This window comes from Terrapene carolina, unplaced genomic scaffold (assembly GCF_002925995.2).
Source record: "Terrapene carolina triunguis isolate 2854851 unplaced genomic scaffold, T_m_triunguis-2.0 Scaffold558, whole genome shotgun sequence".
Classification (NCBI taxonomy): Eukaryota; Metazoa; Chordata; order Testudines; family Emydidae; genus Terrapene; species Terrapene triunguis.
In genome coordinates this window covers 12,708,049-12,734,183 of record NW_020664909.1, presented here as the reverse complement: position 1 = coordinate 12,734,183, position 26,135 = coordinate 12,708,049, and the positions used below count along the sequence as shown (strand labels likewise).

Sequence of the window (26,135 nt, the reverse complement as noted above, 5' to 3'; positions counted from 1 at the left end):
GGTGGTTGGTTTACAGGGAAGTATAGAGTTAACCGGGTGGGGGGGGGTGTAGGGGCGGAGAGTTCATCAAGGAGAAACAAACAGAAGTTTCACTCCGTAGCCTGGCCAGTCACAAAACTGGTTTTCAACGCTTCTCTGATGCGCACCGCGCCCTGCTGTGCTCCTCTAACCGCCCTGGTGTCTGGCTGCGCGTACTCAGCGGCCAGGCGATTTGCCTCAACCTCCCACCCCGCCATAAATGTTTCCCCCTTACTTTCACAGATATTGTGGAGCGCACAGCAAGCAGCAATAACAATGGGGATATTCTTTTCGCTAAGGTCTGAGCGAGTCAGTAAGCTGCGCCAGCGCGCTTTTAAACGGCCAAATGCACATTCCACCACCATTCGGCACTTGCTCAGCCTGTAGTTGAACAGGTCCTGACTCCTGTCCAGGCTGCCTGTGTATGGCTTCATGAGCCATGGCATTAAGGGGTAGGCTGGGTCCCCAAGGATAACGATAGGCATTTCAACATCCCCAATGGTTATTTTCTGGTCCGGGAAGAAAGTCCCTTCCTCCAGCTTTCGAAACAGAAGAGACTGCCTGAAGATGCGAGCATCATGTACCCTTCCCGGCCAGCCCACGTTGATGTCGGTGAAACGTCCCTTGTGATCCACCAGGGCTTGCAGCAGCATTGAAAAGTACCCCTTGCGGTTTATGTAGTCGGTGGCTTGGTGCGCCGGTGCCAAGATAGGGATATGGGTTCCGTCTATCGCCCCACCACAGTTTGGGAATCCCATTGCAGCAAAGCCATCCACTATGGTCTGCACATTTTCCAGAGTCACTACCCTTGATATCACCAGGTCTCTCATTGCCCTGGCAACTTGGATCACAGCAGCCCCCACAGTAGATTTGCCCACTCCAAATTGATTCCCGACTGACCGGTAGCTGTCTGGCGTTGCAAGCTTCCACAGGGCTATCGCCACTCGCTTCTCCACTGTGAGGGCTGCTCTCATCCTGGTATTCTGGCGCTTCAGGGCAGGGGAAAGCAAGTCACAAAGTTCCATGAAAGTGCCCTTACGCATGCGAAAGTTTCGCAGCCACTGGGCATCGTCCCAGACCTGCAACACGATGCGGTCCCACCAGTCTGTGCTTGTTTCCCGGGCCCAGAATCGGCGGTCCACGGCATGAACCTGCCCCAGTAACACCATGATTTCCACATTGCTGGGGCCTGTGCCTTGTGAGAGGTCCATGTCAATTTCCTTATCACTATCGTCGCCGCGCTGCAATCGCCTCCTCCTCAGCTGGTCCTGGTTTTGCTTTGGCATGTTCTGGCTCTGCATATACTCCAGGACAATGCGCGTGGTGTTCATAGTGCTCATAATTGCCGCGGTGATCTGAGCGGGATCCATGATCCCAGTGATAGCTATGGCGTCTGGTCTGAAAAAAGGCGCGAAACTAGTATCTAAAGACCAGGGGAAGAAGGGAGGGAGGGGCGAGTGACGACATGGCGTACAGGTACAGGGAATTAAAATCAAGAAAGGTGGCTGTGCATCAGGGAGAAATACAAACAACTGTCACACAGAATGCCCCCACCCAGAGATTGAACTCCTAAGCCTGGGTTTAGCGGGCCGTTGATTTGACGGAGGGAGGGGGGAAGGAAATGAATACAGAACAAATCTATTTTTTACATCTTAAGACGACAGTGCAGCATGACTGATAGCCCTCGGCATTGTCTGGGTGCTTGGTTGCAATGTAACCCTACGTCTGCCAGCCACATGTCTGCCAGCACCCAGATCGCCCTCGGCCTTTTCTGGGTGCTTAGCAGACAATACTTGGCAGAAAATAGTATACTACGACTGGTAGCCATCATCGTCCAACGAGGACGGTTAAAGGCAAGGGGTTGCTGCTGTGTAGCAATATATGCTGTACAGTAGCCAGAAGGATTGGTAAAGGCGCTCAGGCTACAATAATCTATGAGCATTTCAGGCAACATGTAAATTTGTCCGACGAGGACGGTTACCAGTCGTGATAAACCATCTACTGCCAAAAGGCAAGGGGCTGGTGCAATGCAGCCCTACGGCTGCCAGCCCCACAGCTACCAGCATCCCGATCGCCGATGAAGGCTACCAGTCATGCTGCACCGTCTACCGCCAAAAGGCAGTAAGCTGCTGCTGCTGTGTAGCAATGCAGTCCCACGTTTGCCGGCACCCGGAAGACATATGGTGACGGTGAGCTGAGCTGAGCGGGCTCAATGCTTGGCGTGGTATGTTGTCTGCACAGGTAACCCAGGTAAAAAGGCGCGAATCTATTGTCTGCCGTTGCTGTGACGGCGGGGGAGGGGCCTGACGCAATGTACCCAGAACCCCCCGCGGCACTGCTTTGCATCATTCGGGCATTGCGATCTCAACCCATAATTCCAATGGGCGCCGGAGACTCCGGGAACTGTGGGATAGGTACCCATAGTGCAATGCGCCGGAAGTCGACGCTAGCCTCGGTACTGTGGACGCAGTCCGCCGACTTCATGCACTTAGAGCATTTTATGTGGGGACACACACAATCGGCTGCATACAACCGGTTTCTATAAAACCGGCTTCTATAAATCCGACCTAATTTTGTAGTGTAGACATAGCCCTAGAGAGCACAATAACACACACACTTAAGAAATACCTGAACTGTAATGTGTGGTAATATTTAGCCAGTAGAAGGTAAAAGTTTCTGTACGCAGGTGGCTTATCTTTCCTCTTTCTGTTATCAAGTGTGGCCTCTGTCTCATTTTCCTCACAGATCATCTTACTGGTTGGGTAGTTTACTTTACTCTTTCAGCTAAATTAGAACAACTCCGTCTCTTCCAAGGCAAGCAAGAGTACAATGGAAATCCACTGCAAAAAAGGGCTCCAACACGCCATTCAGCACCTAGATCTTTTCCTCTCTGTGTCACAGCCCTCCATTGCAGATCTCAGGAATTTTCCCCTAGTGATGGAGGGAGTGAAGGGCTTCCTCCCACCGTCTTTTGGAAGATACAGCTTTGACAGGAAACTAGCACTCAATTAACATTTCAAGCCCAAGACCTTCTTGCCCAAGATCTCTTCCTTCACTCTGATAGTCCTCTAACTTTCATCCTAGGCCTTGGCTACTTTTGGCACCATCCCATCTCAAATACTTCAAACAAACAGATGGACAAGGATAAAATACCCTTTATTACTGCCCCCCCAGCTCTATCCAACCCAGGGAGCTGTAACAAATTCCACAGTACTTTCTTCTCCCTGTGGTCTCCTTACCCTTCTGTCCAGCTGACCTCCCTCCTAGGCAGCTTCTCTGGCCCTTTTCCGGAGAGAGCATCATTAGGTCTTACCTATTCCTTGTTCTCTGCCTTGCCAGAGGGAACAGGAGCTTTTTTATATGCCTGCCCCTTTCCCAGTATGCATTGTTGCCGAGCCTACAACTTCCATCAGGTCTAAGAACTCGGGGGGTGAGCTATTCTGGGTCTGTAGCCTCCTTAAAAAGCCAACACACCCTGTTACAACTGCATGCAACTGGAAGAGGTTTGATACTCCATCTAGTAGCGGGAGCTTGGCAAAATAGCGATGCATTCACTGTTGGGATATTGTAATTTTTCCAAACTGGAACAAAAAAGGAAGTGTTAAATTTTTTCCTGGGTAATGAATGATCTGATTATCATAGCACTGTGGAAAGATCAAAGCTTCTGGAATTCACTAGCTGAGTCCCCTAAATTCTACATGTATCCTATGGAAATGCAGGAGCAGTACAGCAGCTACATGGTAAAAGGTATAACTGCACAAAAATACCTTAAAATTCTCTAAAGTCTGTCATAGGATTTTGTCATTCCTACCATATAAATTGACCCTAAAATGCTGCAGAATTCGTGAGGACCTACATTTAAAAAAAAAGTTACGTAACTTGCATATGCAGCTATTATCTTTCACTCAGGCTACTGATGAAAATAAACTCCACACTCATGAGAGAAACATTAGCTTGGTTTAAACCTTTTAAAATAAATAAAATGAAGGAAAACTGATTCCACAAGGCAGGACTTGTTGCATAAATATAAATCCATCTGAAAATAATTTGGTTTTGCTGCTGAGGAGTAATTATCTTGAAAATCTGCAGAACTTTCATTGTGAAAATCACTAATCCCTCTAAAATAATGATTTGTGGAAATTCTCTAGCAGCAACTGGAGCTGCTCAGTTTAATGAAAAAATGCTCTTGCCCATCCCCCCATTTTGTCAAACTGGGAAAATTAAAAACCTAGATTTTCTCTCGATACTATTTTAAAATGAAATTAGTGCTGGTGCCTCATTGTCAGCCTCAGAGACTGAATTTATTAATAGCAGCATTGTGGCATAGGCACCAGCAGCACAAACTTTCGCTACACTGTCCCATCTCTGTACCTCAACCCTGATCAACTCCACCTCCGGGAGAGAGAGAGTAGTTTATTCTTCTTTCTCTCTTAGGACTCAGTCCAGTGCCATTTATATCAATAGGCGTCTCTCCATTCCTTCATTGATTAATAAAGCCAGAAGGGATTATGATGTTCATTCAGTCTGACCTTCTGTATAACACAGGCCATAGAATTTCACCCAGTGACTCAACAACTTGTGGTTGAACTAAAGCCTTTCTTTTAGAAAAACATACATTCTCCATCACTTGGACTCTTTACATCGAGACTGGATCTCCTCCCTTGGTAATCTGTTCCGGTGGTTAATTACCATTGATTTTAGTGGAAGTTGGCTCTGACTCACAGGGACAAATGCTCCAACCCAACTAATAGATCCAGAAAGGCCTGAACAGAGAAGCACCAGTATGCATTTGTTTCATGGTAGAGGAGGGACAGGATATAGAAAGCCCCCAATTCAGCAAGCTACTTAAGCACATGCTGAACTCTAAGCGTGTGAACAGTTCCATTGAAATTAAAGGGACAACACGTGTTTAAAGTTAGGCACGTGCTTAAGTACTTTGCCAAATTAGGGTCAAAGTGAGTGGAGAAGTCTGCACCTCCTGCACTCGGTGGATTAGAGCTCTGTGAGTGCTTGATCTGCCCTAGCTCAGAGTGAGAGTGGGATTAGGCCAGTGCAGAGGTGAGGTAGTGGCCAGTGAATCCATAGCTAATTAGATTTACCAATTTACATGCCCATTTGAGGCTGGAGACAAAGCAGCTGCAGAAGCGACTACAGCCTTGAGAGCTGCCATACAAGAAGCAGGAGAAGCAGAGAGAGGTTTAAAGGGATCAGATACAAAGTATTACATTTAATTTTATGTAAAGTCTCTTCATGTAAGAAAAATAGCTCTCTCGCTTTTTGTATACATTAGTTAAGAGCAATGAAAATAATGCATACTGTATTGAGGTACATTATTTACATTTTTAAAATAATTTATTAAGCATCAGAGATTTCAAAATAATATCATCTATGGTCAATAATTGTTAAATGCAAATTTCTTTCCTCTCCTCTCATGTTGAGCTCTCTTTGACTTTCTCCCACATCCTCAGCTCTTTCTTTCCCCTCTAGTCCAAATGTTCTGACAGCAACAATGTCTCAGCCATATTGCAGGTGCATACACTGTTGTTCCTGTTTCTCTGGTTCCATGTTACTGACTGAGATACTGATTCTGCAAATGCTTTGGCATGTTTATAACTCTATGCATGTGAGTAGTTCCATTAGCTTCAAAGCCACAATCCTACAAACTTAACATTATTTTATTTTAGATGTAGGTTGCACTTACGGTGCTCCCAAATTCTGCTCTCAGTCAGACTTCTGCAGTCCCATTAATGTCACTGTCTCTACTCATGTGCTTGAAGTAAAGCACATGCTTAATTTTTTTCAGGCTTGGTATCTTCGCTGTAAAATATATACTGGATAACTCATGTAAATGTAAAGCGTAACTGTTAGCATTGGTCTGGGAACCTTAACTTCTGCATTTCCTGACCTGTTTTAATTTTAACCTTAATGTTGCACTTTTTTATATTTTTTAATACCAAAAAAAACCCTGTATGTATCAGTGGGAGTCACCTCGCTGTTCTGCCTGTATTTTGTAGATGCATTTTTAACCTATATGTGCTCTCCAGAGCTCTGAAATTCAGAATAGTGGGCAGAATGGGAACTTTGACTTGCAAAATACTTGATTAGGAATTTAATTTATTTATAAAATCTTACAGCAGTTAAATTGTATCTATATCCATCTTCTCCCATACTCTCCCTGGTCATCACAGCCAGTGGCCTTACTGCCATTCCGTAGTCAGATAATAGTCAGGGCCGACTCCAGGCACCAGCTCAGCAAGCTGGTGCTTGGGGCGGCCCATGGAAGGGGGCGGCAGGACCGGCTCTTCGGCGGCTGCTCCCTCGGAGGGAAGGACCGGACCTGCTGCCGAATTGCCGCCGAAGCGGCGGCGGTAGAAGTGCCGATCGCGGCTTCCCTCCACCCCACCCCACCCCGCTGCTTGGGGCGGCAAAAACGCTGGAGCCAGCCCTGATAATAGTTAATGTTTCTGTGAGCAGGTTTTCATGATGTGGTGGTAAAAACATGGGAACTATGCCTACCTTAAGGCTTGCATGCTCTGAAGTGTCCCTAGCCTCTGTTTGCCAGAAGCTGTGAATGAGTGAGGGGGATGGATCACTTGACAATTACCTGTTCTGTTTATTCCCTCTGAAGCACCTGGCATTGGCCATTGTCAGAGGGCAAGATACTGGATTGGATGGGCAATTGGTCTGACCAGTATGGCCATTCTTATGTTGCATTGTTGTTAGTACCAGTGTAGTTGCACCAGCACTGAGAAACAGATTAGAATATGGTTTTATTTAGCAGTCAGTGAGCAGGTTTCCCATTTATTGGACCTATATCCATTTCAAGTTATTATAGGACAAACTTTTATTAGTTACCTGGTAAAGTTACTTTAGAAGTATAATAAATAATTTTCTTTAGAAGGTGGACGAAAAGTTTTCACTAATAGTCTTTACAATCATTGGTATATTTGATACTGGTATTTATGTAACTTTTCCACAGGGCCAGTCTAATGAGTTGTGTAAGCTTCATTAGTTTCAGAATCATAAGAAAACTTTCTTCCACTCATCAAACTTCAGGGTCATGCTGTAAATCCAAGTCATACCCTGTGCTAGGTTGCAAAGAGATCACTGAAGGACATGTGCTTATTTGATCAGATTTTTAACATCAGGTTTTCTTTCATTGTCATTGACTTTCTCTTTTGGTTACTAAGGTTGGATTCAGTGCACACAACAGTTTTAAAATTAATTCAAGGCAGCACATGTGTGGAGAGGCAGTGAGCAATGCAGGTTGTTTAGGTTTATATTAACATATAGGTGTATATTAAAAACATTTGTCACTTCTGGTCACATTTTTTGTTCTGCTATTTTGAAGGGTCACCAATACCAGTGGGCATTGATGTGCAGGTGGAAAGTATTGACAGCATTTCAGAAGTTGACATGGTAAGTTTTATCACTTAAATCCTGTTACTAAACTGATGGAAGACAGAATTGTAACCAAAACTCTGGGATCACATAGGCTTCAGAAATAACCCTCCAAGATTCTGATGTAGAACCAATATAGTTAAAGAAGTAGAATCCTACAAGATTATATTATCATCTTGATACATGAAAGTAATTTTCATTGAAATTAATAGATGTTACATGTGAATATGTGTTAAATGTCTCCTGTGTGCCCAGGGACAAAGCGCTTAATGGCCTGATTTTTCAAAAGTATTGAGCACTCCATAGCTCCTGTTAAGTTGAGAGGGAGTTCCTGGGTGTCACACATTTTTGAAAATCACTCTGCAAGCCCTTAGCTTGTGCAGGTCCTGTACACAGAGGCAACTTCCATTCATTCTGCATCACGGCTTTATGTGCTTGACTTACACTAAGAAGTTTTCTCTCTCAAAGACGCAATGCCTACACTGAGCTTTGTGTCCCTCCATTGCTGTAGCACTGGTGCAGCATCACTGGGGCTAGCAGTGGTCTAAGTGTGTACTGGCCACCCACATTTTTACCACTATGCCATATACACCTACTGTTAGCTGGTAGGCAGATGCCAGTATCTGGAATACACTAGCACTCCCATCATTGCTAGTGCTGGTTGAGCTGCAATAGTGACACAGCAGAGATGGAAGAATCTGCCAAAAACCTTACTATGCACACAGTCTTGGAGAGGGAAAACCTCTTACTGCTAGTCAAGAACATAACGTTGTGAATGCATCCTGTTCATGCCATATTCACAGCTTCACTTACATTATTGCTGCGTTGTTCAATCCTAGAATGCCCACACAGGTTAACTCTGAATAAAGAGCACATTTACAATATTAATTTCTCACTTCAAATGTAGTTTTAGGCCACAGGCCCTGATCTTGCTATGGGATCCACTACTCTCATGCGGAATCCCACTGAAGCCAGTGGGATGCCACAAGAGCTCAAAGGTCCATACTAGTAGATCACATTACAGGATCAGAGCCTAAATATCTTCTCCGTTCCTTTTTCACTGTAATTATTCCAAGAAAATAAACTTTGCCATCAGGCTAGTCTTGCACAGTAAAGCACATATAGCAGTCAGATTATGGAAAAGCTACAACTGTATTTATTTTTTTAAAGGAACGGCCAAAGGCACATCCATGACACAAAGGCCACCCCTTGCCAAATTTCAAATTCCCCGAAGCAAGTGGGGTACTGAAGCTTTTCAAAGAAAAAGTTGCCAAAAAAAAATTAATGTTGCAAAATAACATGTTTTTCCTTAGTCTTGGAAATGATTTTGGCTGAAGTTCTCCAAAAAAAATTCATCTTGAGGCAGAGACCCAACTTGGAAAAATTTCAGCCCAAATGGTTTAAGTTTCGCAAATTTACAGGACACAAAAAAACAGGCTCTTATAATGGAAAATGTTGGGCCACATTAGTAATAGATGGTGCTGCCAGCCCCACCTGTAATAGTATGTGCACACAAACCCATTCATTCATTGTGAGTTCTAATATGTTACTCAGGGTCCAGGTGCCAATATGTTACATTTTACACTTTTGAGTCAAATTCTGATTTTAGTTACCATGGTACAAATCTGGTGTAAACCCAGTAGATTTACACGAGTGTAACTTGAAATCAGAATTTGTTCTTGTATATTTTAGATAATAGGAACTCATTTATTGGCTGCAAATGACAAAAATGAGGGGTTAATGTGACATCAAGAGAAAACAGCAAAAAGTTCAGTGGAAGGGCTGTAGAGTAATTTCAGTTGCTTTTATCCTACTTACTAAAATGCTATTTTCTTTTGGGGACTGTTTTATATTTTGGGCCCAATCCAACAGCTCATTGAAATCAGTGGTAGATTTGTTTGTGTAAGAAAGAAGTATGGACTTCAAAATCAGGCCCTTTGTTAGCTGACTATAAGTACCACCTAACCAGGGCAAACAGCAGACATCTCAAGATATCTTCCATCTGTGTTGTGCTCTCACTGCATGGCTTTGGTGATCTCGCTCTGGTTTGAGGATTCTCGTCTTGAAGCCCAGAGCAGAAGTAGTTCAAAGTCATCAGGTTTGATTAGTTGTTCTGGTTATTGCTGTATTCAGAACCAGGAAAAAAACACACACATCTCTTCCTCTTAATTTTCTTTATGCAAAGGACTTCACGATGACCTTATACCTCAGACATTACTGGAAGGATGAGAGACTTTCATTTCCTAGTACCAAAAACAGAAGCATGACCTTTGATGGAAGATTGATCAAAAAGATCTGGGTACCTGATGTATTTTTTGTCCATTCCAAAAGATCTTTCATCCATGATACAACTATGGAGAATGTGATGCTCCGAGTGTACCCTGATGGCAACGTACTCTTCAGCCTAAGGTAAGGGCAGTTCCCCCCCCCCCATAACTATCAGCAGCAAAATTCTACATGGCTGCTGCCTGCCTGGACAGAGCAAGCTCAGAAGTTGTGGAGCTGAAAAATGATCTGAGATCCTTGTGGTTAAATATGGAGTTTTCATAGGGGTTTATTTTTTTATTTGTTCAATATGTTGGGGCTGTCATAGGTTCTGTTGCATATAAGGTGGCAGCTCAGGGCTGACCCAAAGACACATTGGTCCTTTTCAAATAAGGAAATAAGGGACCTTAAGCACCTCCTCAAGATTCTGAGATGTGGACCAGCATTAATCCCTGTTTTCACTAAGGAGACCCTGGGAATTGGTGACCACCTGTATGTCAGTACCTAAGACAAGCACTGTGTCAGCTAATGTGATTTTCCAAGTATTTGAAATTCCTAATTTACCACTATGAAAATAAATTCAGAATTGACATTACAGCTTATAAAATTTCCTATCATTCCCCTGTTAAACATTTTCTGTAGTTTGTGTGGTGGGATGGTGGGAATGTTTACATCTTGTTCATTTTTTTAAAAAATTACATGAAAAGACATCAGATATAAGAGATTGCTACTATTAAAAAACTACTACTGTTAATGAGAGAGACAAGGTGGGTGAGATATCTTTTATTGGACCAACTTCTGTTGGTGAAAGAGACAAGCTTTTGAGCTACACAGAGCTCTTCAGACCTTCGAAAGCTTGTCCCTTTCACTAACAGAAGTTGGTCCAATAAAAGGTATTACTTCACCCACCTTGTGTGTCCCATATCCTGGGAGCAACACTGCATACTACCATTAATGTCAATGGTTGTATTAATATTGCAGTACTTATTGTGCATTTCTGTCCAGTGATTGCAATAAAGTCCGAAATTGCTAACAGAGAACAAAATTCTCCCCTGGGCTCTGCATTAATGATGTCAGTCCTGATATTTTTTTCTCTATGGTACATGCACAGCATTGCCACAATAGCAATAGGAGTTCCATACGTACAGTCAGAGCAGATTATTGGAGTTGATATCAACTGTGCAGTGCTTAGAATTGTTAAAGAAGCCCTAATTTCCCTACAAGAAATTGGCTGATGTACTAGACAATAGCTGCATCATTAAACTTCCCCTTATTATCTGCAATGTATCGTTTATTTTTTATTGAGGAGTCTTATGTACGTTGCATGATGTGGCAGAGACGATCTTAATGGATGAAATTTTCCCCAATGCAGGGGCCCTCTGCATAGAGATGAAATTTCACAGATTCCTACACCAGAAAGGATCATTGCGACTGTCTAGTCTAACCTCCTGTATAACACAGGCCACAGAGTAAATATAGGCCACAGAATAAATTTAGAGGCGCAGCAATTATTACTTCCCCCGCTACCTGACACTGATAGTTCTGAGATCTCCTCAAGAATTTCAGTTATTTGTCTGGAGAGTAGTAGTCAAATATATGTATATATGCGCACGCGGGCACACACAGACACACACACACACACACAGTGTTTAAACAGATTGCAAGATTTTTATGTCTGCCAATCACAAAGTCCCGTAGGAGACTGCCTACTTTCAATTTAGTGCAATATACCTCCTAGTGTGAAATCGATCAAAGGAAATGTTCTTTGGTTTCGAAGAGGTTTAGAATGATTAAGGTCATACAGTGTGTCTATAGCCTCAGCTAGATTAATGCCTGTCTTCTTAAAGAATCATATGTTCATAAAAAGCATCTTTTGATATCACATCCTAGGTTAGGATGTAATCCAAATCCTTATTTGTGGAAAATGTGCATATTCCACAGATTTATCTACAATGTCCAGAGTCTAGGATTTCATGTTTTTTTTAAAAATTCTTGATAATCTTATCTTCATTCTATCAATCAATATACAGCTGCTGGTTTATTGAATCTTCTGCAGCTACATAGACTGAAACAACTGCACCCACAGAGGTACAACTTTTATACATCATTTTAAAGAAGTGTCAACTTCAAAGCCTTATTTCAACCACATAAGTTCCTACACTTGTAAACATCCATCCACAATGCAGTCACCAGCCATGAGTCATTGAAATTCAATTATAAGCACAGTAGAATTCAATTTGGGTTTGCCTCTGGAAGATCAAAGCAAAATGTCAAGCAGGCTGTGACAGCACAGGGAAATTTAGCAATAACTAGAACTATATACAGTATTTATATTTGAACTGCTGTCTCTAACCTTTTATTTAGGTTTCTTGGCTATAATGTCGGGGACACTGATCCTCCACACATTCATGGAAAAACAGATGGAATGACAGAATTAACATCTTTGCTTGGATTTTCCTACATTTTTTAGAATGATTTTCAAACATGCATGCATAAAAAGTATTAAGCACTTTTCTATGTGCAGTCCCCAGTGTGAGTAGCTTGAAAATCAGGGTTTATCTTTTTATGGAAATATATATTATAGCCTTTCTAGTTGTGAAATTACCCTCCCGAAGAATATCCTCTGCACTGATGTCTCTTTGGCTCTGGAGTCAGAAAGACTGGAAATAATAGCACCAAGAATTCTGAACTTCCCCTGTTGATCTTGTTAAGGTGTAAATTTTGAAGTATAACCAGTTATGCAGAATTCAAAAGTGACAGCAAGCACCATGAACTTTCTATGGTAGAAAATGGGGAGCCAGCCAGTGGAGAGATTAAAAATTGGGGGTGAAATAGTAATAAGAAAATATTGTCTATTTTAAAAAAAAAGTCTCCCACTGGTTTAGATTTATGTTTTAATCAAAAAAAGAGATTTTAGAATATGTAATTCAAAATGGCAAAGATCAGAAAACTTTTGAAACCCCTCAGTGACCCCAGGGTCCACAATAAGAAGTCTACAAAGTCACAAATTCCTTTTAGGAATAGTGAAAATTCTCTTCAACAATTGTTTTCTGGTCCTTATTGTAGGATTACAGTTTCTTCCATGTGTTTTATGGATTTCAGCCGATTCCCTCTGGACACTCAGAACTGCTCTCTAGAACTGGAAAGTTGTAAGTTTGACTCAATCATGGTACCATATATATTCATTATATGTGCGTCCTTACCCACATTTCATTTTGTCATAGTAATTCCCCCTTGCTAGATGACTTTCTACACTTACTTTGGAAGATATGTGACCTGAGCCTTTCAGTCTACACATACAGAACACTGGCCTTTCTGGGGACTCTTGGGAATAACCCCCCCAGAACACTGAATATTTTTGGAAAACAAGAAAGGTAAAGATGCTTCTGCCTACTTCTTAGGCATGGAGAATAGTATGTTGAAAGATGGAGTCATTTGTCCTTCAGCATAATTCATTTTTAAAGGTTATCTGCAAGTATCTGTGAATAACAGAATACAAAGGCTTCTAGATCTTGTTCTCCTGGTGATTAGTAAAAACCATACAAACTGCAGTCTCTATGGTACAAGCACCGAATGTTATGCCTGATAATGGTAGCCAGACATTAGAGCCGATTTAGGCCTGAACCTACTGTCAGGTTGCCCGAAGTGGCTCATGAACATGGGTGCCAACCTCAGGGCAAACTGTGAAGAAGCAGAGCACAAACTCCAAATTGGTGTTCTGTAATTAGATTTCACCAACCAAATATCAAGCGTGAACTCCTTAAGCACTGTAACAACCTTGGGCACTCTGGTCTAGCTTGCCAGGCAGGCAAGCCTGCCTTTGTGATAGATGATCCCCTACACTAAAAATCACAACAGTATTCAGGTTATTCCCCGTTCCAAAGGACCAGTCACTTACCCCAGGTTAGTTGTACCTTAGATCTCTCACCAAAGGCAACTCTTGTAGTCAATCCTGTAATAACCTAACTAAAAGGTGTATTAACTAGGAACAAGAAATCAGAGTTATTTACAAGGTTAAAGAAGGTAAACACACACACACAAATGAGTTACAGTCTTAGGCTTCCAAAAGCTAATAGTAGCTGCTATATATACAAGCTCTGTATGTCCTTTAGGGCTAACCCAAAGTAAACCTCTTGGGAATCTCTTGCTTATGCGTAGAAGTATTGCTCTCTCCAAATTCTAAGCAGCATAGTGGTGATAATTTCTTCTTAACAGGGATTTTTATTCCTTTCCCCCAGCATTCAAGCTGTGATGGGACGAGGGCTTGTGGACGTACCCTCTTCATGGGTGTCAGAGAAGCAATTAACAAAGTCTTTTTTTGTCCCCCGATGTTCCACAATGGTGTGTCTGGTGTCTACAGGCCTTCTTTTGTTGGGGAGGAGATGACACCTCTTGTGGTAAACTAGTATTTGTAATGCTTCTCTCCTGACTATGGAGGTTTACAGGCTTAAGTCTGGTCTACATTACAGACCTATATCGGTGTAACTATGTTGCTCAGGGGTGTGAAAAATCCACATTCCTGAGTGACAGTTATACCAACCTAACCCCCTGTGTAGACAGCTCTATGTCTATGTCGCCGATAGAGCTTCTCCCGTCAACATAGCTACCGCCTCTTGGGGAGGTGGGTTAACTATGCTGATGGGAGAGCTCTCTTCATTAAAGCCCTACAGCGGCACATCATTTTAAGCATAGACTTGCCCTTAGCAAACATTTTTGTAGTTACAGAGCAAACACATAAATATTACCCTGTAACATGGTATACAGATATTATAAGTAAGAGTAATACATGCAGCGTCCTACCAGCATTTCATAAAGTCTAAACACATTCTTTTAACTCTAATATCTGTTTTAACAATACAAACTGGTTCCTGGCTATGAATTTGTCTTGGCAGGAGCTGGCACCTGGTCTGCCAGCATTGCATCTACTCATGCTGAAATCAATGGCAAACCTCCCATTGATTTCAGTGAGTGTAGGAGCAGTCCCTTAGAGTTCAATCCAGCAGCTGCGAAACATGTTGAATTACCTTAACTTCAATGGGAGTTCTGTACATGGAGTAGTTATGGGATCAGTCCCTTAGGCAGCAATTAGCAGAGGTTTTCCCCATCCCAAGTGTGAGCTCACTGTGTGCATCTTGTACATTTCCATAGCCAAGATTCAAATCCAAACCAGTGTTGGGAGAATTGCTGCAAAGGTTTTACTACAGATAAGCCTCAAAAGTTCAAATAATTACCAAAATGTATCTGAACTCCTTTGGTTATCACAAGAAAGCCACTCTCATGAGACTGTTGCTTGCTCCTGGTTCCAGCTAGGTTGGAAATACCCTGGGCCAAATCCTGAAGTCCTTGCTCAGTCAAAAATCTTGTTGACTTCGAAGGGAATTTTACCTGAGTAAGGACCAAGTTAAAATTGAGTAATGACTTTAGAATGTGGTCTCTTGTGACATTGTGAAACTTCTGCTTTATGGACTAGGCTGAAAAAAGAGAGAGCAAAGACACACAAAAATGAGAGAATGTAGGAATCAACTGACTGAATTTTTTCAAGCCTTAAAAAAATTGTTTGTTTTGCCACTGTCAAATAGTTTATATTTTACAGGGGCAATTTTTTTCTCACCTGGCCTGGTTTGCCCACCCCTAACCAAGGACTATAGAAGCTGTAGAGCTGGGTGGAGAAAGGGAATTCCATTTTGCAGAGAATTTCAATATTGAAAAATATGATTTCATTCTGATTTGGACTGAAAAGCAAAAATTTCAAAATTCTCTGTGAAAGGGACTGGAGTCCCAGGTCTGGGGCAGTTTGCTGGCTGGGCTGCCCCAGAGTTGCAGATCCTGGAAGCTGTAGGGTCCCAGTGCTGCTGAGCTGGAAGGAAAGGCAGGATTCCATCGCGACTCTGGCTGGGTTCCATCAGAACTTTGTCAAAATTGAATAATCCCTGTGAAACATTTAGATGTCGATGAACTGGCAAATTCCGACACAAGAATGTTTCGCTGAAATTTTTCCGACCAGCTTGAGTTAAGGTGCTGTCCCCGATGAAACAAGTGGAAGCCTCAGCCTAGCAGAGTTGGTAATTTAGCTTTTATTTTTTCTTAGATGCTTATAATGAAGATGATCTGATGCTGTACTGGAAACATGGGAATGAGTCGCTGACCACGGATGAGCAGATCTCCCTTTCCCAGTTTTTCATTGAAGAGTTCAGTGCTTCTAGTGGACTAGCTTTCTACAGCAGTACTGGTATAGTATGCTTGTTGGCATTAGAAGAGAAACACCTAGCTCAACCATACAGCATATACTTTACATTTTATTTTACTATTAATAGACAATGATGAGCATTATCATTTCCACTAAGAAACCTAGAATTATAAACTGACTGATCTATTTGCTCACAATGGATCTGTCTTCACTCTGGCTCCCAGTTTTTTTGAATTACATTACATATGTAATACGCGGTCTGTATAACACTGAGGTGCCATATAGTATCTAAAATACTGGTCTCTAAAGAAGACCCTGTAGAAAGGGGGCATGTAGAGCAGTAGCAGTGTTGCCAGCTCTTGCACTATTTGGTCCTTTTTTTAAGGCCAGGTGATCACAGGAGGATCTCAGCTTCCCCCCCCCCTTTTTTTTTTGATAAAGTAAGTTTCTAGCCCTCTTGGTTGCAGAGAAAAAGCTTGAAAATATGAACCCAGAAGGCTCAAAACCTAGAAGGCCAAAAAAAAAGAACCCCAAATCTATTCTTTTTCCAAAATCTTACGGCTCTATGGGCCTGACTCATGAATTTTGAATGCTAGCTGTGAAATGTTGCGAAAACAATCCAGTAATCATGATGCCTCCACAGCACAGCTGACCTCAAGGAACGGGTATGCAGAGCACTAACAACTATTCTAACTCAGCATTAATTGCTCACTAAATTTTTCATGTTTATACAAAAAGTTTCAGAGGAAAATCCCTCCTCTACATCATAAAAATATTTATGGAGACCCCAGTGCAATCTTGTTTCAATATAAATATCTGCCCCAAAATATGGGTCTTAATTTCCTCTTGTGGTTCTGGCACTATTCATAACCTGAAAAGAGTTCAGGACCTTTTGAGAGTATTATGGTCATGAATTCATCCACGGCTGTTTTTTATCTTCTGTATATTGTGCATGTGATCCGAAATACTGAAACACTTCTGTACCTAAATACAGTGACAGTATTTTTTAAAACTGGTAAAAATAATATGCATGCTGCGTGTGCTATAGTATCTATTGTGAATCAATTCATTTCAGTGAGTATGTTGCTCCTCAATTATCAGAGCTTATTAATGGAGTAGAGGTGATTTCATGTAGTATGGTGATGTGCATAAAGCTTAATAAAAGGCTTTAAGACATGCAGGAAAGCTGCAAATAGATTTATTTATAGGAGAGCTTCTTTTTAACCTTTAGATAAAATTCATTTAAAACTGCAATGTTTGCACTTTAATATCTGCTATTAAATTCAGCAATATTTGTAACTAGTATTGAGGTTGTGATGCCATCTAGCTAAACTTGGAAAAATTCACAGTTTGCACGGACACTTCATCCTTAGCTCTGGCTCTTGTGAAAAAGTGACATAAAACAGTATAAGCTAAAGGCAGAATTCCAGATTTAAAGAGCATCTTTAACCTGAAAAATGTCCATGTGAATGTCAGTGGGGAGCTCCACGTTTGTTGCACCTCACTGATATCCACGTCATTGTGCTCATTTTACTAGGAGAAAGATTGAGGGTTTCTTCCATTACTGCTGGCACCCCACAGTGAGGCTGGGCTCTGAAAGTCAAGCTGGGTCATTTTCACCTCATTCACCTTCATCATTTAATAAAAGTTCTGCAGGACAAATGAGGCCCTCAGTGGCACATGTGCAACTTCATTGCCTTTAGATCAGGCCATCAGTGATACCTGTGCAAACCCCTGGTCTGCAGTGAGTTTGCAAAGGTGTAACTGATTGGAACTTAATAAACACACGTGTTTATGAAGTGCTGGCTCTGCAGGGTAAAATAATTAAAAGCAGGAAAGGTGTATTTTTGTCACTGAAATCAATGAGATATGACTGAATACACACAAGGAGCAAATCTGTTGAGTAAAATGGGGCCTTTTTCTTGTAGTCACTTGTCAGAATATAACTGCACTTTAGCTTTGTTTTGCCTGGAATTTATTATAGGATGCTGTATTTTTTTCTTTTCCTTTCCTTTCTCATGGAAGATGGTTATTAAATGCAGAACAGCTCCTCTTAAGCTAATAACATTACTGAGCAAGTGCAGGGGGATACCAATGGTGGTGTGACTCTGATAGGAGCCCTCCTGGCAGGAGGGGCCAGAGGACTGATGAACAGAGACAGAAGCTGGTCCTATAGGGTACATATACACTGCAGCAGGGAGCGAGCCTCTCAGCCTGGGTAGACAGATTTGCATTAGCAGGGCTCAAGCTAATGTGCTAAAAATAGCTATGTGGAAGTTGCAGCTCGGGCTGCCACTCAGGCTCTCAAGCCTAGCGGGTCAGGTGGGATTGAGAATTCAAACTGCAGCATCCACACTGCTATTTTTAGTGCACTAGCTTCTGCCCTGCTATTGTGAGTCTGTCTCCCCACGCTGGGAGTCTGGATCCCAGCTCCAGTGTAGACATACCCCTGGACATCTCCTGCCGACAGAGATCTGGGTTGTCCTTTCCTGTAGATCCCCGTTATCCACCGGTTTGGAAGTCCTCATTCCTTCCTCACTTCACCATCCTCTAAATTCTCCCCAAGTCGGGAACATTTTGCAAGGAACTCCATGAAATAAAGCTCTCAGAATTCTCCTGCCTCTCTTTCCCCTCCCCAGGGGTTCCGCAAAGGAGGAACCAGTCTGGACCATAGTTCTGAAGAAATTTTTTTTTTTTTAAATAAAAATCCTATCCCAGGCTAAAACCATGTAGGCTATGTTTAATTTTAGATTGGTTTGTTATTATCAGGTGATACATTCCTAAAAAAGCTCTTTAAACTGGCACGAGTGTTCTTCTACAATCTCATTCATGCCTATATTCTCACTGCAAAGGCAGGTTCTGGCTTTCCAGCCATTTCTGTCTTCTTTTAACCTCACTCTGTACTCTAAATTCACTGTTGTTCCTAGTAGTGTAGCTGTGTTGGTCCCAGGATACTAGAGAGACAAAGTGGGTGAAATAACATCTTTTATTGGCCCAACTTGTGTTGGTGAAAGAGACAAGCTCTCGAGTTTACACAGAGCTCTTCTTCGGGTCTAGGAAAGATACTTGGCGTATCACAGCTAAATACAAGGTGGGACAGATTGTTTAGCATAAGGAGTTAATGTGTTGTAAGAGACTATTCCAGGTGAAGTGGGAAGTTAACACCTCTGCAGTCTTAGAACAAAGGAGAACCTGCTTGAATATGAAAATAAAAAAACCCACACCACTAGTTGTCACCTATCACCCCGCATTGGAACCCATATGGGGTATCTTTAAACAATTACTCATGGGGATCCCATCCTGAAAAAAATCTTTCCTGAACCCCCACTTCTGGCCTTCAAACAACCTCCCTAAGTTCATCATCAGAACCAAGCTCCCCACAAACCAGGACCCACCAACTCAAAGCAGCACTGTGCACCGGACCCTCCAATAACAAAAGATGCAAAACCTGCAGACCTATCGCCTCTGCTAAGATGACCAGTACCCACCCACAACACACCATTCAAGATCCATGGTGCTACCCATGCCTATCACATGTGGTGTACCTCATCCAGTGCACTAAATGCCTCCATAACAGCTATGTGGGTGAAATGAGACAATCGGTATCCTCCTGAATGAGCTCTCACAGAAAATGATAAAAACAACAAGGAGTCTGGTGGCACCTTAAAGACTAACAGATTTATTTGGGCATAAGCTTTCGTGGGTAAAAACCTCACTTCTTCAGATAGAAGACAAAAACGCCATGTCACCTGTGGGCAAATGCTTTTCACAAAACAATCACTCCATATCTGACCTATCAGTCCTCATCCTCAAAGGAAATCTGCACAACACCTTTAAAAGATGAGCCTGGGAGCTAACATTCAGAACTTTGTTAGACACTAAAAATCACAGACTTAATAAAGACAACAGAGGGTCCTGTGGCACCTTTAAGACTAACAGAAGTATTGGAGCATAAGCTTTCATGGGTGAATGCCCACTTCATCATTCACCCACGAAAGCTTATGCTCCAATACTTCTGTTACTCTTAAAGGTGCCACAGGACCCTCTGTTGCTTTGTACAGATTCAGACTAACACGGCTACCCCTCTGTTAATAAAGACACTGGATTTATGGCTCATTGCAACAATCTATAACCCACTAACCCTCCTTTGTCTATGACTAAACAGAAGATGGTGCAATAAAAGATATTACCTCACCCACCATGTGTCTCTAAACTCTGAGCGTCCAGTGCTGCAGAATGTCACCCTGGTAATTCAGTGGTTGGCACTCTCTTCTCTCTGAAATCAGTTCTAAACTAGCATCCATGCCTGGTGCTAGAAAAGGAACCATACTGTTGTAACATAAAACAACTTTGAGCATTTGCAGCAATAAAAGACCTCATGCCACTTTTCATGGGAGCAGGGATGTCGGTCTCACTGTCCCAGCCAAATTCCATTTTGGAAACATATATTCTGCCTGCCTGTATTCTCCCAGAGGTTTCAGTTTACATTTTTTTCATTTTCTGTCCTCAACTGTAAAGTAGTATTTTTCTGCACCTTTAAACAGCTGTACTGTTTCACTCCAGACATAGCTCCATTTTAGTGGTGGGTGGATAACAGTTTGTAAAGCACTTTGAGATGAAAGTCATGACATAAAATGAAGGCATTATTATTTATTTATTTATTTATTTATTTATTTATTATTCCTTAGAATACTAATATAATGTAAGGGGCAAGCAAAGTGGAAAGCAGAGATTGGTCAGAAGAGTGCTTACATTTATGAAAACATTGATCTCTTTTTTTCGCTGCTCTCTTTCTTTCAACAGGTTGGTACAACCGCCTTTTTATAAACTTCGCCCTAAGAAGGCATATTTTCTTTTTTGTGCTACAATCCTATTTCCCAGCTATGCTGATGGTGATGCTGTCCTGGGTTTCATTTTGGATTGACAGAAGAGCTGTTCCTGCCAGGGTATCACTGGGTAAACCTTTTTGCAATCTAGTCTTGGAGAGGGATAGGAGGGAGAGGGAAGAGGGCTTTAGGTAGTTTAACTGGGTTCTGATTGCAGTGTATATGTGGCCACGTATCAGATGGGTGCCTGAGTGACAGCATCATTGTCATCCTCACATATCAAGTATCAGGAGGTAGCCGTGTTAGTCTGTATCCTCTGTTTTTGTATCCTCACATATCCATTCCTTTATACATCCTCTGCCCTTGGAAAGGGGGAATTTTGCACTCCACAAATCAGTTTTATTGTACTACAAAACGTGTGAGGGGGCACTAGAGGGAGAGGCATTGTCTGTGGTTCCCCTCATGGAATTTCATTTAAATGCAGCTGTCACGAAGAATCAATTTGCTCCTCTGTGGACAAAGCAGGCAGTCTGGCCCCCCAAGTCCTGCAAATTTTGAGGGGAGGGGAGAATATTCAGGAGGCATGGGGCTATCTATGTGGAGGCCTTGTGCTTCTGCACTAGCTCAGGGGCCCATTGACCTTTCCCCCCACCTTCTGGCTCCCAATGCGGCTGTCCTGCCAGGACTTATCCCTCTGACAGATGCCCATGGAAAGCCATTCGCCTCCCCACCCCACAAGGCGATGTTCTGTAATGCAGAAGGAGCAGGGAGTGCTGAGGAAAAGGTAATATGGACTTGGAGTGGAGGAGAGGAAAATATGCATGCCAGCCTGGCCCGAACCCACCTCCAACACTTGTATGGATCCTCAAATCCATGCAAGATTCTCAGTGGATTCCTGGGCAGCCGCCAGTGCCCCAGAGGCCGCTGACATCATACTCCCCCTATAGGAGATGGAGATCTGTGCATAAACAGGAGTCCCTGTGTGTGGACTCTAGGAAAGGGATGATTTCCCTCCACACACAAAGCGAGCAATTTCTCAGCGATGTTGTAAGTGCTATAGAATAGTGCTGTGAGGCAGTTTAATATTTTGATTCTATCATTTAGAGTTGGGTTATGTTGCATTTCTAAAGGTTCTGTTGTATTAAAATGCATGGGGTAAAATTTTAAAAAGTGCCTAAGTTACTTATGAACCTAAGTCTCATTGTCAAAAGTTGACATAGGTATTTAGGGCTTGATTTTCAAAGGTATTTAGGCATCTAAAGATTCAGATAGGTACCTAACCTGTTTTGGTGGTTTGAAAATCCCACTAGGTGCCTAACTCCCTCCTTGAAATCAATGGAAGTTAGGTGTCTAACCTGCTTAAGACCAGATTTTCAAAGGTATTTAGGTGCCTAACAATGCAGGTAATCACATCGGAGCCTTGGTGCCTAAGTCACTTTTGAAAATAGGACCTAGGCTCTTGTGTCACTTAAGTGCTTTTGAAAATTTTGCGTTTGGTGCCTTAACACTTTGCTCAGTAAAGGCCTGACCTATGCACCCTTCTGGATTCAACACTCACAGGATTGGGTGTATAAGAAACTAACTAGTCACTTTTTATAACATGATAATTTTCTTCAGCTATTGATCACTTGAGATCATTTCAAACCTCTGTCTTTGATGGGAGATTAACACTAATGGCCTGGGAATTAATACAGTTTTTTCCCCAAGATTAACATCTCTTTGAGAATCTGGTAGAGACATATTGCTCTATCAAATGTACCTGTAATGCTTCCAAGTCCCATTGCTATAGATTTAAGAATTAATGGTGGCGTTCCCATTATTCATTCTTACTATCAGAGCATCTTTGATCTCAGAAACTGATTGTTTTGTCATACTTCTCAGACAAGGGAAAACTTTGAGAACTCTAGTGTAAAATAACAACATCAACTGGAGTTAGAGCTACTAAAGAAAATGTTTTTCTGTCGCCATATTGATCCTGGAAAAAGGAGACCTGTAAAGAATGCGATTCCTTTTTATTGGAACAATCAAAATTTATAATATATAAGAAGATAAGATATAAATTATTTGTTGGTCTAAGAAAAGTTGTTAGGAGATATCCTGTCTACTGCTATAAATGAAACTCCTGTTTCTCTTTATGTATGGGAAAACTATCATGCATTATTTTGAATAAAGTAAAAAATCTTGAAAGTCTCAAAAGGTGATCTAAAAATGTTGATAAACTGTGCTCTACTGAAGTTAGCAAGTTACCAGTTTTCTTTCTTTAAATTATATGTGAATTTATATATTGGAAAGAGGATATCAGTCTGTGAAGGTCAGTTGGTCTGTTCTGATATGGCAATTCCTATGTAGTCAGTCCCCATCCCTTTTAAGTCATTTCCATTGTAGCCATTGCACTACCCAAAATAAAGAGAGGCGGCACTCGGTATTTAACAGCTGGAGAATCACTTCACCACATAGGGTTGCAGAGATGTAGCTTAGATCACAAGGTCCTGTTGTGTTATTTTTTCCTTTGAGTCAATGTGGGACAATGATGTGCCATCACGACACTTCACACTGTACTGATGTTACATGACATAATGTCATTGTACAACACAATGAATCTCTTGGTTCTCTTCTCAGTTGCTAGAATTGAGTGGGGGGGATCCCTCCTCCTACCTGCTTGTCAAGGAGCTGCCATAGTAATCTAAAAAATACCTTCCTAATTTCTAAAGTGAATTCTTGGGGAAATTGTTTGGGCTTGATTGTGGTTTTTAAGGCCCTGGCTGTGCTTAGGGAGTGAGTGAGAAAGAGAATAGGAAAGCATATTGCTCCAGTAGTAGCTCCCAGAGGCATAATATTCCCCTCACTTATGCTGGTTTTACACTGATGTAGTTCCATTGATTTCAGTTGATTTAATCTTGATGTTCGCTGGTGTCAATGAGAAATGAATTAGGCCCAGCACACACAGCGGTGGCATCTTCTGCAACTTTTAACAGGATGCATTGGACACATTGTCCCTGGCACCAGCCTAGGTGTGCTGACCACAGCCCTGTCTTCACTCCAGTTCTTACTCATTTTCTAGTGCTGATGTTGGTACTTGGTTCTCCTGGACCTCACATGGAATCACAAGTAGCATCCTCTCTGTTCACACTCATGCAGAGCTAGGACTAGGCACATTGTAGCCCTTTATGTGACCATCAAATTTCCCATAGAATGAACACAGAGGTGACCTAATGAATCTGGTGGTGTATTTGGTAGGTCCTGTAAAATGGCCCTTCATGGTACACCCCACATTTCATAGCCTGTACAAAGAGTTGAAAAGGGGGATCGACTGGTTGCACCCACAAATCTTTCTGATCAAGCAGTTGGTGGCCAGTTAAATAAAAACAATTGGATCTTTTGTGTTAATCACTTCTGTCTTTGGCAGGTATAACTACTGTGCTGACCATGTCAACCATAATCACAGGAGTAAGTGCCTCAATGCCTCAGGTGTCTTACATAAAAGCTGTGGATGTATACTTATGGATCAGTTTTCTTTTTGTCTTCCTGTCTGTCATCGAATATGCAGCTGTGAATTATCTCACCACAGCAGAAGAGAGAAAACAACTCAAAAAAAGAGGGAAGGTACAAACGTGTGTGTTTTGTTGTCGTCAGACAGCCTCACAGAAGCCACAAAGTAATCCGAATACAGCAACATGCCATTGCATTTTGTGACGTGTGTGCTGTGACTATGTTTGTCTCTGCTCAGTGACTAATTGATTATCCATTCTTTCCTCCTCTTGGCTGATGGGAGGGAAGGTACGTTCCCTCTCCTGGATCCTGAGTAGGTCTACTCTCCCCTGTTCTTCTGGTGGGAGAAGATAAGGGGACTCCATACCTATATTTCTCTCCTGGGGAGGTGGGAGTGAGAGTCTGTCCATGCTTTCTCTGCCCCTTCTGGTCGTTGAGAGGGAAGGTCTCCATCAACTCTTTCTCCCCATTCCTGGTAATTGAGGGCCCCTATCTTTCTTCATTCTGGGATCCTGAGTGGGATGGGATCCTCCCACATCCTGATGGCCAGTGGGGTCTTCCTACTCCTGCTTCCTGAAGAGGAAAGGCCTTTTCTCCTTTCTCCCTTCCCCCAATTACTTTTAGTGATTTTTGATTGGAGAGAGAGGTCACATGGCCTGGTTCTATTTCCTGGTGTGATGAGTGACTGTGTTGGTTCTTAGAATCAGATTTCTAATGTGAATAACCACATTGACAAGTTAAAAAAATTGCTTTCCATTAATCTTTCTAATATTCACTTAAAATGCCTTTTCCCACAAACATTCCCACCTGGAAACTCATTCGGTAGATAATCCGAGGGAGGAGAACACATAAAAGGGGCTCATATAGCTCTAGTGAATTCATTGTTTTATTCAAGAGAATATTCATAGAAAATGTTATGAGGTGTTCTCCTAGCTGTAGCTAACATGGCCCTGCTGATACTAGACAAATCCCACAAGTAGGTATTCATTTGCTCATGTTATGAGGTAGCCACATTTTTTTCCATCCAGCACAGCCATTAGCAGACAGAGCCTCCATGTGGATGATTATTCAGTGGATAGAGCTTCATTATTTAGCACTCCAATGGCTGCTGCTTACTCACACAATAATTTTCTGTTGCCAGGTTTCAGGAATGTATAACATTGATGCAGTACAAGCAATGGCCTTTGATGGCTGCTATCATGACAATGAGGCTGACATTGATATGACCACCTTTGTGGTCCACTCAGAAGAGAGCTCAGCCCGGGGACGGGCAGCCAGCATCCCCAACCTGGATGCAACCCGAATAAAAAGGAAGAGATCCTTGAAAGGAAATGTGGGCAGGATTATTTTGCAGAACAATCACGTCATTGACACGTATTCCAGGATTATATTTCCCACTGTGTATATTGTATTCAACTTTTTTTACTGGGGTTTGTATGTATGAAAGGAAACATTATAATCTATGCACTATTTTGCATGTAAGGATAGCAGAATCTGTGTTTTTAAAAAAACCAACAGCAATAGAAGAAATGTTTAAAAGTTTCTGAAATTGATTCAGACATCGGTCAAGAGGATGTTGGTTTGGTGACAGAAAAATTATTAATTAAAAACCCAAATAATTCTGGCTTCTTCATGCTTTTACATCAGTTTTACTTCTGAATGTTAAGGAGATTTTTAATTAACCCACTCAGTGCTTCACTGTGGTAGCCTTACCCAGGCTACTTCCACTGTTACATAGGAATTTGCATATCAAGGGACCGTGCACCACACTGCTAAATAGTTGTCAACTCCAGTAAAAGGGACTTAAATGTATTATCCAGTCTAGCATGCTGTAACCATTCCTCCCTATTCAGCCTCTTTGTTCATTCCCCATTTGTCACCCAGGTAAGTATGATGCAGTCAACATGAGAATTCTTCTCCAAATGTCTCCTCTCTCTCTTCGCTTCCTG

General features: G+C 42.1%; 1 protein-coding gene across 1 annotated transcript in view; it reads left to right on the top strand.

Moving 5' to 3' along the window:
• Nucleotides 1–25,630, top strand: part of GABRR3 (gamma-aminobutyric acid type A receptor rho3 subunit) — a 40,462-nt gene extending 14,832 nt beyond the window's left edge. The window contains exons 3-9 of the mRNA XM_026659040.1: nucleotides 7,370–7,437; nucleotides 9,605–9,828; nucleotides 12,751–12,833; nucleotides 15,773–15,913; nucleotides 20,675–20,827; nucleotides 24,104–24,300; nucleotides 25,328–25,630. Coding sequence (XP_026514825.1) covers nucleotides 7,370–7,437; nucleotides 9,605–9,828; nucleotides 12,751–12,833; nucleotides 15,773–15,913; nucleotides 20,675–20,827; nucleotides 24,104–24,300; nucleotides 25,328–25,630 — 1,169 coding nt within the window. The remainder of the gene's footprint in view (nucleotides 1–7,369; nucleotides 7,438–9,604; nucleotides 9,829–12,750; nucleotides 12,834–15,772; nucleotides 15,914–20,674; nucleotides 20,828–24,103; nucleotides 24,301–25,327) is intronic.
• Nucleotides 25,631–26,135: the final 505 nt, after the last annotated feature.